We start from the raw sequence: 15,612 nt of genomic DNA, 5'->3' as shown, positions 1-15,612 counted from the left end.
TCCCCCAACCTGGTCCCTGTGCCCAGGTTTCCGTTTGGATCCACCCTGGAGTCACTGTGGGTCTTGGGCTTGTCCCCAGCCTCCCAGAGCCCCATTGTCCCTCCCCAGCCAGTGCTGCTGGAGGCAGTGGCCTTGGCGACCCCGTCCCAGCCGAGGGTCCCCACCTCGCAGGTCGGAGCCACCTGGTCCTGGCTGCCCCAGCACCACCAGCTGCTGCCTCCCTTGACTCAGCAGTTGGTTCCTGGGAATTTATCCCAGAAAAATCATCCCGGCATGGACGGGCTCAGGGCAGCATATCGAAGACAGTAAGCCATTTGTTTTTTACATTTTTGCTGTCCTGCCACGTTTCCTCCAGAGAAGGAAGATGGTTCTAAGGGCAGTGGAAGCCACGTGGGTGCCCGTTTGTGGGTTGCTCTGCACACACAGTGGCCGGACGGCAGATCCGGGGCTGCCCTCAGAGTGGTCACCACCCCACCCACCTTCAGCTGTTGTCCCCCCAACCCCGCGGGACTGGAAGGCTGTGTGCCGTCTCCGCTGCAGGTGGGGGCTGGTGCTGCTCAGTGGGGCAGGGTGGGTGGATGAGCACGCGCCCCTGGGACTGGAACCCCCATTGTAACACAGTGCTTGATTCGGGGGCCAGTGGAGACCCCCGTGGTTCCTGAGCAGAGGCACAGGGGAGGGAGCTGTGTCTGGGGGGCGCCCGGTTCTTGAGTGGAGGGATCTGTGTCTGAGGAGGAGCTGGCCTGTTCTGCCTCCAGAGCTCCTCCTGCTTCCTGGTCTTCCCCACCCTCCCCAGCCCCTGCCTGGCCTGCATCTGACTGACAGCCAGCTGCCTCTCTGCGGGGCCAGGTCCGTTCTTTGGGGCCAGATCCACTCTGTGGGGCCAGGTCCTCTCTGTGGGGCCAGCTGCCTCTCTGCGGGGCCAGGTCCGCTCTGTGGGGCCAGCTGCCTCTCTGCGGGGCCAGGTCCGCTCTGTGGGGCCAGGTCCGCTCTGTGGGGCCAGGTCCTCTCTGTGGGGCCAGCTGCCTCTCTGCGGGGCCAGGTCCTCTCTGACCTCGGTCTTCTCATCTGTGTTGGGGTGATCGGGGCCATGACAGCACTCTCTGTGGCCGCCCATGAACCCACACACAGCTTTTAGAAGAGGAGACAGATTCACAGTTCGCAGAAGCACCTTCTGCCTCTGGGACTCACACGGGGCTGGGCTCACCCCGGGGCACAGGCTCCATATCCCGGTTAGAGCCTCGAGGTGCCAGGCAGACCTTGGGCTCCCGAGGCCTCAGTCTTCCCCTGGTTAGCACCTCCTCTGTGGAGGTGACAGGACCGAAGGGTCAGTGAGGGCTCAGGGCAGCAGCCTTTTCTGGAAGGGACTTTTCCATTCTCAGGGGGTGGCAGTGTCCTGACGCTCTCGGTGGGCACCAGCGTCCTCATCAGCCCCTGCCTGGGTGTCCACAGCTGCCCCCAGTGGGGGTGGGTGCTTACCAGGCTGGGTAGGATGGTCTCACCCAAGGCTGGGGCAGCACCCTGGGCCCTCACTCACCCTCTCCCATTTATGGAGCACAGACGGAGCCCCCAGAGGGCAAATGCACAGGCTGAGCAGGGGCCTGGTGGGAAGAAAGGGCCTTCAGGGCCATCTAGACCCTGGAAAAACGGGGCAGAGGCCAGGGCGCCCAGGCCGATAGGACACAGATAAGGTAAAGAAAATATGTCCTGTGTAAACAGCTTATCTAACATCCTGTTTCCAGCCACTGATAGGATGGGGCAGGGCTGGGGACAGCCAGGGACCCCCACCCCAGTTCTCAGGCCTCAGGGTCCCCGAAGACCAGACTACTAGGGCCTGGGGGTAAATTGGCTCCCTCTCCCCACTTCCCAGGCAGGAAGACCAAGGCCCGGGACCCAGGGTGTTTAGCCTTCCAGAAGCCCGGAGAGGCCGCCAGTCTCCCTGCTTGGAGGTAACATGAGGCTGTGGTTCTCGGACTCCTCAGCCCTGGGGAGGCGCTGCAGAGTGGCAGAGACGCCGCCCAGGGTGCGGGGAGAAAGAGCCCCTCGCTGGGCCCCGTGCACAGACCCCTCGGGGGCACATGGAGGGTCACGGGCCCCCCTGTGCACCATGGGGCTCTGCCTGCCAGTCCAGCTGCCCCAGAGGGGGCCAAGGTGGTGGTGTCTGAGACCACAGCCCCCAGGAGAGCACCATGGAAGGGGTTCAGACAGGCAAGACCTGGCTCCGAGCTGCCCTCGAGGCCTCTGAAAGGGCAGTTCTGGGCCTGAGCACTGCCCCACTGCCCCCTGTAGGGTCAGGTCCTTGCCCCTTCCCTTAGAGACACCCCTCCCCAAGACAATCCACTGGGCTTGCAGGTACGAGGGCCCCCAGGTACCTGCAGGGGAGTTCGGCCCCACCCTGCCTTCCTTGCTATTCCCAGGCGGTCCCAGCTCTGCCATTAGCTGGGGCCAGGGTTCAGCCCGATAAAGATGGGCTGTTGTTCTGTGTCAAAAAATCAATAATCGCAGCGATGTTCCAGGCGATAGGAAGAGAAGTTCACAGGCACCAGCTGGCGGGTGGGCGGGGCAGAGCCGGGGGCTGCGGCACCTGGGGCCGGCCCTTCCTGCCGCTCCCTCGCCCGGTGGCTGACACAGCTGCTCCACAGTGGACGCCAGGCCCAGGCTGGGCCAAGCCAAGCCGTGGCCCTTGTGCCTGCTGCTCCTTACTGCCCGTTTGTAGCCCAGAGCCGGCCAGGGCCTTGGCGAGGAGGCCAGTCCCTCCCCAGGGTGCGCTGGCTGTGTCTTCTCCCAGGAAGTGGTGCTGTCCTCCTCCAAACACAGGCACCCCGGTGTTTCAGTGCCTTCGGGACACAGCCGTCAAAAGCTGGCCCTGAGGGGCTGACTGTCTAGCAGGAAGACAGAGTTAATGAAATCAAGACCTCTGCCCCTTGGTGCCCCCAGGAGGTGGTGAACACTCTGGGGACCTGGGAGACAGGGAGGAGGTGGGAGGGGCTGGCATCACCCTCCGCACGGATGGCTTCCTGGGGTCCTGGCACCGTGCCATGTGGGCTGGCCCTGAGGCAGCACCGTGCCTGGCACCTACCATTCCCTGGAGCCAGCACCCCCTGCTGTCAGCTCCCAGGAACGATGCCCATGGCACCTGTCTGCTGATCCCACCCAGGCCTCCTGCGATGTGGGCCCTGAGCACAACTTGGCAAGGAGACCACCATGCTGGGTGGGCGGGCGCTCGGAGGGTGGGCACACAGGGTGCGAGGCCCACCTCTAGCAGAGAGAGAGCCTCGGCAGGTGCAGCTGCTGGCAGGGCCTCCACGGGGCTTTCCGGCCACGTGCCTCACCCCAAAGGCAGGCACCCCCCACAGCCCCAGCCCCCCGAAGCCCTCTGCCATGAGTTCAGGGTCCGAGGGAAACATCTCAGGAAGGCAGGTCCTGGCGTTCAAAGCCCTTTGTTAACCTCTGGCCTGGAGTGAGAAGAAAACCCTTGTCCAGGAGGCCTGGGGCTCTGGGCCAACCCCACCCTGGGCTCTCCGCTGGCCTCCAGGGTGCTCTGAGGTTTGTGGCCCAGCAGAGGCCAGGCCTGACCTCCAGGCACCAGGAGGTCAACAAGGGCCCTGCCAGGCAGAAAGCAGAGGAGACCAGGGCAGGAGGCAGGGAGGCCACAGCAGGGGGTGGGGAGACTAGGGCAGGGGTGGGGGGCACCAGGGCAGGAGGTGGTGGGCCTGGGGTCTCCCAGGGCGGGGTGCTGGGAGGCCTTGAGCAGGCCCCTCCTCTGTTTCCCTTCAGTGAAACGGACCTGGGTCTTGTGCTGGGGCTTGGCCCCACTTCTGGGCACACAATAACACAGAATAATCCAGAAGCGACTGAATGGGGGCTGGCCAAGAGGCTGCCCCAGAGTGGGCGTGCAGGGCAGGCTGTGCACTGAGTGTGCGTCCACAGGGCGGTAGCCGTCACTGGGTGTACGCGGGGCACAGGTGTGAGGAGCAGAGCCATATCCCCAGCATGGCAGGAGGGCCCAGACATCTGTGACATCTGGTTTTTCAGCAGCAAAGCTGATCCATTTTTCTACCCATCCTGGGCATGCAGCTCCCAGGCTCCTCTGCTGCCTTTCCCAGACTCAACCCTGCTGCAAGGACCTGGACCCTCTGAGGGGCGCTAGGGGGACCCAGGGAGAGGCAGGGCGGGAACCCTCGTCAGACCCCCAAGAGCCGGGCTAATCTGCAGAGCCCTGAGTGGCTTTGCCTCCGAGCTTTGGTGCATCCATTGATCCCATCACCCGCGTCTCATCCGCCTGCGGCTCCGTCTCTGTGTCTTGTCCGGCGGCTCCATCTCCCTTCTCGCTAGCCCATGTCACGTTGTTCCTTCCATCTCAGCTGTCCCGAGCGCCACAGCCAGGGCCACTGCCACGAGTGAGGGCTGTGGTCCTGCTGACCTTTACAGGTGGCCTTCTGCCCACTCTGCTCCGTGGCTCCTGTCTGTGAACGGGGAATGGACTTCGCGGAGGGCCCGCTGCCCAGTGGGTGGGACTCACGGCAGGTGGGGTATGGCCTGGGCTGCAGTCATGGGTTTGCGATCAGAAGGACCTGGGCTCGACTCTCTCATGCCACTTGCTGGCTGTGTAACCTCCCACGTGGCCCCCAGCCTCTCGGGCCTTGCTTTTCACAGACAAGAACAGGAGAAACAGCCCCCATCATCCCCCGAGCTCTTGGCCTCGTCCCCTCGGCACCGTGTCCCAGCCTCCAGAGCTCAGAGATGGGGAGCTGAGGCCTGCCCAGAGGTGCCGTGGCCATCAGTGACCCAGCCAGGGCTGGAGTCAAGCCTGGGCCCCTTTGTGTTTCTTGACTTGGCATTCAGGTGTGGCTTGATCCAGGGAGCGTACTGACTGACTGGTGCCGCATAGATCTGGTCTCCTGGTCCCAGACCTGGGCTGCCTGGGTGTGTCAGCCTTCTCCATGCCCTGGCAGGATGGCTGAATGGGGTACGGCTCAGAGGACGATGCCCAGCCACTGTCCAAAGGGCGGGTTGGGTCTTGTGGGTTCTACAGACCTGGGAACACCAGCCCCCATGGGAGGTGCCATCCAGCTCCGGCAGATGTGGGCCTTGGGGAGAAGTGGCAGCCCTGCGGGGCCCACATGGCTGTGGGAAAGGCCCCCTGCAGACAGCCAGGGGGGTTCACAGTGCACCTTGACCTTGCCCGTGCACCCAGGCGTTCGGACGCTCACAAGGGACCCTTGTGAGGCCCCTCTGCAGATGGGCCAGCCCCACAGCCCGCCTGGGAGGACGCCCTTGCCCAGCCCATCCTCGGGGGCCTCCAGCAGCCACTCCCTCCTCTGGGCCTTGGTTGCCCCATCTGTAAGCAGAAACCTAAAAAGGGGGCCACAGTAAGGGACCCAGTGGGTCGAGGATGTGTCAAGAAGTTGCTGGTGGGCCGGGCACAGTAACTCACACCTGTAAGCCCAGTACTTTGGGAGGCTGAGGTGGGCAGATCATTTGAGGTCAGGAGTTCAAGACAAGCCTGGCCAACATGGTGAAACCCCTTCTTTACTAAAAATACAAAAATTAGCTGGGTGTGGTGGCATGCACCTGTATTCCCAGCTACTCAGGAGGCTGAGATGAGAGAATCGCTTGAACCTGGGAGGCGGAGGCTGCAGTGAGCCAAGATCACACCACTGCACTCCAGGCTGGGTGACAGAGCAAGACTCTGTCTCAAAAAAAAAAAAAAAGAAAAAGGAAAGGAAAGAAGTTGTTGGACCCCCAGCCTTGTCCCCCATCCATTTCTCACCAGGCCCGCGTTTGTTCCCAGCCAGATCTTGGGAGGATCACATGTGAGGGAGGCCATGATATCCACACAGGACCACACTTTCCACTGCCCAAGAGGCTTCTGTGGCCACAGAGAAGGCCACAGAGTCCAACCACAGGCCTTCGGCTCCACGTGGGCTTCCCTGGCCTCTCCTTGGCACAGGCCCTTCCCGATGCTCACTCAGAACCTCTCCCAGAGGTGGCCTTTGGTGCCCGCCATGGGACGTGGTGGGTGAATCCCGGGAACCAGGACTCTGCCTCCTGTAGGCGGCTGCAGCACACAGGGCCAGGGCCTGCCACTGAGGCTGCAGAGGGGACACAGACCCTGCCTGGAGGCCACAGGGCGGGGGAGGAGCTGCTTAGCCTCCACTCCCCTTCTGTCCCCTGTCTCTTGTCCTGGGGCCTCAGCTGCCACCCAGATCACGGGCTTTTCCATCCAGGAGGGTCTGACTTTGGAGCTGGTGACCGTGGGCAGGTCCCCTCGCCCCTGTGAAATGGGCTCCGCAGGGTTGGCCTGCATGGGAGCCAAAGCGCGTGACCCACAAGCGAATCTGAACACGGCGCGTCGTGGCGGACAGAGGGCCGGCTTGCCCCGCCCCGCGCAGTCGACCCCCGGCCACCCCCCTGGTCTGCCTCCAGTGTGACCCTGGGGAGCCGCTCGCCCCTCTGGCCTCGGTTTCTGTGTCTGCACAGGATGTGTTGTCAGGACCCACATGGTCTGTGCACCAGCCTCACCTGCTGACCCACAGAGACTTCCGGAACTCCGCCAGCCTGGGGTCGTCCTTCCCTCCCCCGGCTCCTTTTTCTTTCCTTTTTTGTGACTTTTATCAAAAGCAAACAGCATGATCCCTGAGACAGGGCCGCTCCCAACAAAGCCGGGCCCAGCTGGCCTGCGGGAGCCACAGGGCAGGGCCGGGCGGAGCGATGGGGTTGATTAGATAAGTGGGTGCTGGGGTGACCCCACGGTGGGCACCAACCACAGAGCCCACCATCGGGGGTGGCTGGACTTTGCGCTCCAGAGGCTACCACCCATTAGGCACAAACAGAAGCTGGCCCCTGGAAGGCGGGAAGGCCAGCTGTGTGCAGGAGGGGCCCCAGTTCCCGGACGTCCGCAGACCCACAGGGTGATGCCTTCACCTGCCTCCTCAAGTCAGAGCTGCGAGCCAGCCTGCCGGGGCCGTGGTTCAGGTGGAGAAACAGGCCTGGGGAGGCGGGTGGCTGAGCAGAGTCGGTTCAGGAGGCAGATGATCCTGGGTGGAGCCCTGGATCCTCTACCAGAGAGCAGCTTTGGGGTCTGGTCTCAGGAGCAACTGCCCTCCCTGCTGTGTGACCCCCAGCTGGTTGCTGGAGTCTCTGGGCCTGCGGGATGGGAGCAGATGCTCCTCCACAGGCTTGCTGCCACATGTGCGTCAGGAGGGGGCTGCGGTGCATGTGCTGGGCATGTTGGCCACGTTGTTGAGGGAGGCCACAGGGCCCTCTGGGGCCTCTGGGGCAGAGCCAGAGCCCAGGGGTGGAGGCCAAATCCCAGGGGCAGCCCCGGGCTGGGCCCCAGGCCTTAGGATGCCCACCTGGTGCAGCTTCTCGGCCCATCCGGGCAGCTGGGAGAGAGAACAGTGCTGGCTGCACCGGCAGACACACCCCTACCCTCATGGCACGAGCCCAGGGGAACGTCATGGGGGCACCCTCTTCTCCGTATGGGTAAACTGAGACTCAGAGCACACATAACCACTGGCGAGCTGGGCAGAGGCAGGATTGGCCCCAGGCCTGTGGATTCCAGACCCCAGCTCTCCCTCCCCAGGCACCCCCAAAAGGCCCTGGACCCTGGCCGGACCCACCGGGCTCCCCTCAGCCAGGCTCCCCACTCTGTGGGGTTGGCCCAGCCGGCAGCGCTGAGCTCTGCCTGGTCCTCGGCCCCCCACTGCTTCCTTCCCCGCGGAGCGTCAGCGGAGGGTTTTAAGACCCATGTGGGCGTTTCAATCATATAAATATGCAAAGGCTGGAACTTCTCATTTGGTTCCTCGCAGATGCTTGGGGGTGAAATTGAATCCCAGCACGGCGTGTTTGTTCTGGAGATGGCGTGTGCAGTCCTGTTTGCCTGAATAAATTAATCCTTGTCCCAGTGCTGTGCCTATAGTGGCGGCCCCACACCCCCTGCAGGGCTCACCTATGCGGCTTTCGGCCCGCCTCCTCCTCAGGAGACCCGTCTAGAGATGGGGAAACTGAGGCCAGAGCTGGAAGAGTCAGCCACAGGGCCACCAGCCGCTCCCTCCCACCTCAGAAGAGCCCTGGGGCTCTGGTTCTAACCCACCCACCCGCTGCCTACCCTTGGGCCAGAGACAGAACCTCTTGGATCTGTCTCCCCCACGTATGTTGGGAGGAGTAACTTCAGAGCAGCTGGGAAGATTCCCCGCAAGTCCTGCTGGGCCCAGCTGAGGCTCGGTCTGTGGGGCAGGCACTCATGTCGGGTCCGTGGGGATTTGGGAGCCGCAGCTGGCGTCCCCATTCTTCATCTGCAGAGACGACCTCTGGAGCTGGCATCTCTGCTGGGCTCACCCCAGTTCCTCTGGAGCTGGGGAAGAGGAAGCAGAGAGACCGGTCACAGGAGGCTGGCAGGGAGGGACACCTCCCCCTGGAAGCCCACCCTGACTGGCCTCTGCCCTCAGAGCTGTTGGTGCCATGGGGGTGTCGACCACTGCCTGTGTTTTCTGGGAGCCCCAAGGCCAAGACTGTGGCTTGCCTGTTGCTGCCTCGGGTTCCCCACAGGGTTTTGTGGCGGGACAAGCACAGAGCTCACCATGGGTTCTGGTCCCACCTCCAGCCAGAGCTCCCAGTGTGACTTGGGCACTCCTCAGCCTCGCTGGGCCCTGGGCTTCCTGGTGGTGGGGTTGGGTGCTGGCCATCTCCATGGGTGCCACTGTCTGGATCCTCCAGCCATTTTACAGACCATTTAAAAAAAATCTGCCTGTGTCTTCCCGCCCATTCCCACCCAGCTCAGCATCCCCTGGCCCCCAGTCTCAGGCCTCTCACCCTCACTCGCGGACATTTCCATCCATTCTCAGCCTTGAGTCAAGTCCTCAGGAGGCACCCCATCCGCCAGGAGTGGGAGCCTCACCCACCCCCACTTTCCAATGCGATTTTGTTTCTGGTTGGGAGAGGGTCTCTGCAGGAACAGGGGGCTGGAAATAGGTTACGTGAGCAGATGAGTGTTGAGAACCACCACGGCCTCCATGTTCAGTTGCACAGGTTGTATGCTGCACAAGGGCACATGGGGTGAGCTGGGGCTAAGATCACCCATGCTCCCCTTACCAATCCAGGCACCTTCGTGGCCCTGCATCCACCCCCAAGAGGCACCTTTCCCATGCACAGCCCCTTGGAGATGCAACCTGAACCCTGGTCTAGGGAGATGGCCTGTCGTGGTGACCATCGCCCTGGTCCCCAGCCCCACACCCCTCCGATCCCTGGACTCCCTGGAGGCCCCTCGCCCAGCCCCCGGCCATCCCTGAGTGGTGGGTTCTGCCCCTGGGCGAGTGGAACGGCCACCTTTATCGGAGCCAGCCCTCTCTGGCGGTGCGTGATACCCCGAAGGGGCGGCCGCCACGGGAAATGCCAGCCACGCTCTTATCTGGGAGGCTCGGCCGGCTGGCCCTGGAGCTCCGATTAGGGAGCAGGACCGTTTGCCTGTGGGTGCAGTGTGGACCGGGTAGGGTGGGCACCAGTGCTGCCCTCCCCTTTCCCCATGAGGGCAGGGGGCAAGCGAGAGCCCAGGGCCACCAGGACAGGGACCTCGACACCCTTGAGGTGTGACATGTGGCAGGTGTGGACACTGCAGGCCCAAGCTCCTCCTACCCCTGGAAAGGTGGGCACCAGCTCCAGGTGCACGGCAGTGTCTCAGGAACAGCAGGGGCTCCCAGTGGGGGCTCCGTGCCCAGCAGGCCCAGGGACTGTGGTCAGGAATGTTCTGGAACCTGAGGGGAAGGCATGCAATCCCTTCCCTCTCTGAAAGGAAGTCATAGCACTCATGGGTCCAGACATGCCCTCAGGGGCTTCTCAGACAAGGGTCCTCCGCCCCCCACCCCGCCCTGCCCCACCAGAACAGACCCGCACGCAGGGCCCCACCCACAAAGCTCTGAGTGTTTCTAACGGTCCGGATGGGATTCCACATGCTTCCCTGTGGCCCCAGCCCTGACTGAGGGGTGACACACAGGCTCACTTGATGGTGGCACTCAGGACCCCCCAGAGACTGGAAAGACAGAGGGACGGATGAGCACACACTGGGAGCTCCCCTTTGGGGAGTCTTTTCTCTCCCATGTCCACCCCTGAGGCCTGACCAGGTGGGGGCCAGAGATGCGGGTGCAGCCGGGACATGAGGGGCCAGGCCCCCCAGCGCTGTCACGTACAGGGTGCCCCTGGAGCCAGGCCTAGGGCTTTGGACCCCAGTGCCCTGCTGCGAGCCACATAGCCTCTAGGGGCCTCGATGTCCTCGTCTGTACAGGGGGACGACCCCATAGGGCTGTGTGGTGCTGGCTGGCCCGTGTGAATGGGATGCTGGGACCCAGCTCACACTGGTCACCCTCTTGGTGCCAAGCCCTGCAGGGGAGGAGGAGGGAGGCCCGGTGGTCAGAGCCCTGGGCCGGGACCCAGGCATTCTGGGTGGGCTGGCAGCCATGAAGCTGAGACGGCAGAGCCGCTCCTGCTGCCCCCAGTCCACTCGTCCCCTCCTGGGGGCTGATAAAGGGACGCAGGCCTCCTCGGCCCCTCAGTCCTGGTTCGCTGCCATCTTATCTGCCCTGGGGAAGACAAAGACCCAGTTAAAACGTTTTAGCAGGGCCTCCCGGCGTATTTACATGTTATCTCTGCCATTAGGCAAGCAGCTATCTGATCATCAGGCCCATTAAGGCCACAGCCTGCCCAATCGGGGCTCCAGGAAGTGGGGCCGCCACAGCACTGCGGCCAGGGGACCAGGCTAGGCCACGTGAGGCCTCCGTGGGCCCAGGCAGCCCTGGCCACGGGAGAGGTAGAGGTGACCCGGCCTTCCTGGGCAGAGGGTGTATGGCCCGGAAGGAGCCATGTCCCTGTTGTCCACCAAGGAGGCTGAGACTCCAGGAGGCGGGTGAGGGCCAGGTGTGCGTGTGTCCTGGGCTGCGTGCTAAGTTCAGGCGGCGGACGTGTGTCCTCTCACAGTCTCGAGGCTCCGAGTCCCAAGTCCAAGTGTCGGCAGGGCCAGCCTCCTTCCAGAGGCTCCCTCCTGGCACTCTCAGCTTCTGGGAGCTTCAGGCGACCCTCGTGGCTGCCTCCCATCTCCACCTCCATCTTCTCATGGTCTTTTCTGTCTCCTTTTCTGTGTCTCTGAGAAAGATACTTGTCATTGGTTTTAGGACCCACCCGATAATCCCATTGATCTCAAGAGCCTTCATCTAATTACATTTGCAAAGACCCTTTTTCTAAATATGAGCATGTTCGTCGACTGCAGGCTGGTGTATCTTTTGGGGGCCACTTGTCAGCCATGACACAAATTCACGCCAGCTTTGCACCGTGCGGCTGGGCTCTGTGGGCCCCGTCCAACCTGCAGCCCTTGCCCCGGAGAACAACCATCGCAGGGCTCACAACCCAGCCGCAGGCATCCTCCCGGCTGCGTCGCGATACCCCACAGTGCCCTAGAGATCATGCTGCAGGGCTGCCCAGGCCCCTAGGACCCAGCACCTGCCGGCCCCTGCCACTCAGCCCAGGCCCCCAGGACTGCCACGCTCCACTGCCCCTTGGGCCGACCCTGGCGGGAGGTGGGCTGGACAGGCCCAGACCGGGCACGCCTCATGGCTGCGATGTCTCTCTGCAGACGAGCTGGAGCCGGTGGTGCAGGATGGGCAGAGGCGTGTACGGGCCCGACTCAGCCTCGCCATGGGCCTGTCCTGGGGCCCGTTCCACGGGAGTGTCCAGACCGGAGCCTCGTCCCCCGGGCAGGTGGAGCCGGTAAGCAGCCCCCACCCCCACCCCTGCCCGCCCACCCGATACAGGGCAACACTGACCCAGGGGACAGGCCCAGCTTAGACGCCAGGCCAGGAGCTCTGGCCACTTTGTGTGGAGCCTGTGGGAAGATTTGGGCCTGAGACACTGGGACCTGGAGGGCGGGGAGGGACTCACTGCCTGGGGGCCCACGGAGGGCTTCCTGTAGGAGGTGATATTGGGCCTTTGGTGCCTCAGAGAGGACTTCCTGGAGGAGGGGTTCTTTAAGCAGGACCTTGACAGATGACTGGGCATTGGGGCAGGGGAGAAGAGCATTCAAGGGGAGGAAGGAGCAAAGCAGTGGCCCAGGCCTTGGGGGTACTGGGACGGTCAGGACGCTGCAGCAGAGGGCGAGAGGGTAGTTCTGCGTCTGTCCCCGCAGACCCTTCTGACAATAGGCGTGGCCGTCAGGCCCGTGGTCTCCATGGCCTTGGCACGAGTGCTCACCTCCTTGGTGATAGCCCCTGCCTGGCACAGCCTTCCAAGGCAGCCCCTTGCCGCTAGACACGAACGCCTGTGTGGTTTGTCTTGGATGCACTTCTGGGGCCACCTCCGACTTATGACAAGTCAGTACGGTTTCCTCCGAAGAGGGTATAACAGTTTCTTTTAAAACACGTCTCAGCTAAGAAAGGGCACTGATATACAGAAACCTGTGAGTACGCGTGGGGCCACGTCATGGGCGGCATAGGGTCTGGGGCCTCCTGGGTCGTTCACAGAGCCTTTTGCCGCTGAGCGGGCAGATGCGTGTCCCAGGCCGCTCAGGGATTCCTTGGGAAGCTGGCCCAGGACAGAGGGCGTCCCCCTTCGCTAGGCCCTGGAGTCTCCTGCCTTTATGCCATTTCCTTGCAGGCAGGCCCCTGCCCGCTATGAGCCTCCACTGCCTCAGCCTTTGGGACCTTGGGTGAGACACAGGGGCGCCTAAAGCTTCCTTTTACGTCTGAGCCTGCAGACCCTGAGAAGGCACATGGGCAGGGCTGCAAGCTTGTCTGTGAAGCAGGGAAGCCCATGGCACCCCTGCCTGCGAGGGCAGCTGGGCAGGTCACGTGAGATGTTCAGGAGTGGTGTTTGACACGGGGCACGGCTCAGTGGGCGCTGCGGCCAGCAGCCCTGCAGGAGGGGTGGCTCCCTGGCCCCGGGGCCTGGAGCAGGGAGGTGGAAGAATAGGAGTGGAAGCTCAGTGGTGGTCAGTTTTCTCCGTGGAAGGAGCCACATTTCAGCTGCACCACAGGAAGGAAGCCATGGTGTTTAGAGCTGGCTCTGTGGGGCGTGAGCTCCCCGTCACTGTAGGTGTGCAAGTGGCAGTTGGTCCTTCCGGAGTGCTGGGATGTGGGGATGTTGGCAGGCATTTACGGTTGCCAGGAGGAATGAATGGATGGGCTGGGAGCTCCGTGGCTCTCATCTCTGAACTCTCAAAGTGTCAAGAAAACCCATAGGTAGAGACCAGGGGTAAGGCCGCAGGGGCTGAGATTAGAGGGCTCTGTGAGTTCCAGACACACCACAGGCCCATCCTCACTTCCTCGTGCCTGTATCCTACGAGGTGGGTCCTGCCACTCCATTTGACAGATGAGAAAACTGAGGCTCCAAGACATTAAGTCAACTGCCCAAGTACCCAGGATCAAACAGCAGAGGGAGAACTAGAACCCACATCTGCCCATCCCCAGAGACCCTCGCAGACTCCTTAATGACGGGGCTGAGGGGCTGGCACCGGCCCGGGGGTCATCCCCACGGGCTGCCCTTTGCCCTGGCTGCAGTCACCCCTCCCTGCCCGCCTCTGCCTCCGCATTTAGTCCTGCTCTGGCCCGGGGCACAGGCCATCCCGGGGAGACGGGCGCAGGGTTAGAAACCCTCCCAAGTGGGGAGATAACGTCTGGGGGCACAAGGGGAGCGAAGGCCAGAGGAGCCGCTGAGGCTCTGCGGGGAGCCCGGGGAGGAAGGAGCCCCCGCTCCACTCTTCCCTCCTCTGCTTTATCTCCTGCAGAATTAAATCCTTGATTAACCCTTATCTCCCCAGCGAGGCGCTATCTCCGCCTTGGCGCCAAGTGTCCAGACACACCGTACAAGATGATTGATTTCTTCAAGATATGCACGCCTTTCCGATACTTCATTTATTGTCTAAATATTTTTGCGTTTCAGCGGGCCCCTGTGGCTCTTGGCTGATAGGTCCCAGTTCTCTCCCCGACCCCTCCCCGAGGAGGACGTCGCCTCCTGCCCCGGATCGCCCCAGCTGCTGCCGGCTTTTCTTCTCTCTTTGTAGAAGGAGAAGGGGGAGGGGTGCAGATGTGATGCTGTGACCCTCCCCGCGGCCTCCACAGGCCTGGGGCTCTCTCACAGGCAGGGGTGAATGGGGCCAGGGTGGCTTCCCCCTCAGTCCTCCACCTTTGGACAGTGGGGGGTGAGCACCCAGGGAGGAAACTGAGTGCCCGAGTCCCCGGCCGAGTCAGGAGTGTGGACTCTGGCACCGACTTGCTGTGTGACCTGGGGCAGGTCGCTTCCCTGATGTAGCAACTGCTCCCACCTCTGCCACACCCGGGGCTGCAGGAAGGGACCCAAGGGGCCCAGCCAGCTTCAGAATTTATAGTCAGATACAGAAACACTCATGGTAGAGGGGTAGGTGGACGGATGGATGGGTAGATGGATGGATGGATGGATGTGTGGCTGGAGGGGTGGGTGGATGAGTGGGTGGATGGACAGATGGATGAGTGGGTGGGTGGATGGGTGGATAGATGGATGGGTGGGGGGATAATGGGTGGATGATGGGTGGATGGGTGGATGTGTGGATAGATGGATGAGTGAGTGGATGGATGGATGGATAGGTGGGTAGATGGATGAGTGGGAGAGTAGGTGAAGGTGGAGTGGGTAGATGGATGAGTGGATAGATTAATGGATGGATAGATGGATAGGTGGACGGATAGATGAGTGGATGGATAGATGAGTGGATGGATGGGTGGGTAGATGGATGGTGGATAAGTGGATGGATGGGAGGATAACCAGGTGGATGACTGGATAGATGTATGGGTGGATGGATGAGTGGGTGGGTGGATAGATGGATGGATTAATGAATGGGTGGGTGGCTGAGAGGATGGATGGATGGATGGATGGATGGATGGATGGATGGATGGATGGATGGATGGATAGATGATGGCTGGATGGGTGGATGGGTGGATGGATGGATGGATGGATGGATGGATGGATGGATGGATGGATGGATGGATGGATAGATGATGGCTGGATGGGTGGATGGGTGGATGCATGGTTAGATGGATGGGTGGGTGGATGGGTGGGTACATGGGTAGATGGACAGAAGTGTAGGTAGATGGATTGACGGCTGGGTGGATGGATAGATGGAGAGATGAGTGGATGGATGGATGGAAGGAAGGATGGATGGATGGTGGGTAGACAGATAGATGGGTGGGTAGATGGATGGTGGATAAGTGGATGGATGGGAAGATAACCAGGTGGATGAATGGATAGATGTATGGGTGGATGAATGAGTAGGTGAGTGGATAGATGGATAGATGAATGAATGTGTGGGTGGCTGAGAGGGTGGATGGATGGATGGACAGATGGATGATTAGTGGATGGGTGGATGCATGGGTAGATGGATGGGTGGGTGTATGGGTGGGTAGATGGGTAGATGGACAGATGTGTAGGTAGATGGATTGACAGCTGGATGGATGGATAGATGGATGAGTGGGTGGGTACGTGGGTGGATGGATGGATGGATGGATGGATGGATGGATGGATGGATGGATGGATGAGCGGGTGAAGGAGGGGTGGATAGACGAATAGATGGCTGGATGGATGAATGGATGGGTAGATGGA

General features: G+C 61.9%; 1 protein-coding gene across 1 annotated transcript in view; it reads left to right on the top strand.

Annotated features, from left to right (window-relative positions):
- ZFPM1 (zinc finger protein, FOG family member 1) overlaps window positions 1–15,612 on the top strand; it is a 48,433-nt gene that overhangs the window by 14,775 nt on the left and 18,046 nt on the right. The window contains exon 3 of the mRNA XM_011928082.1: window positions 11,624–11,757. Within this exon, the coding sequence (XP_011783472.1) occupies window positions 11,624–11,757 (134 nt within the window). The remainder of the gene's footprint in view (window positions 1–11,623; window positions 11,758–15,612) is intronic.

This window comes from Colobus angolensis, unplaced genomic scaffold, assembly GCF_000951035.1.
Source record: "Colobus angolensis palliatus isolate OR3802 unplaced genomic scaffold, Cang.pa_1.0 Scaffold76, whole genome shotgun sequence".
In the NCBI taxonomy this organism is placed as follows: Eukaryota; Metazoa; Chordata; class Mammalia; order Primates; family Cercopithecidae; genus Colobus; species Colobus angolensis.
This window is presented reverse-complemented; position numbering and strand designations above follow the sequence as displayed.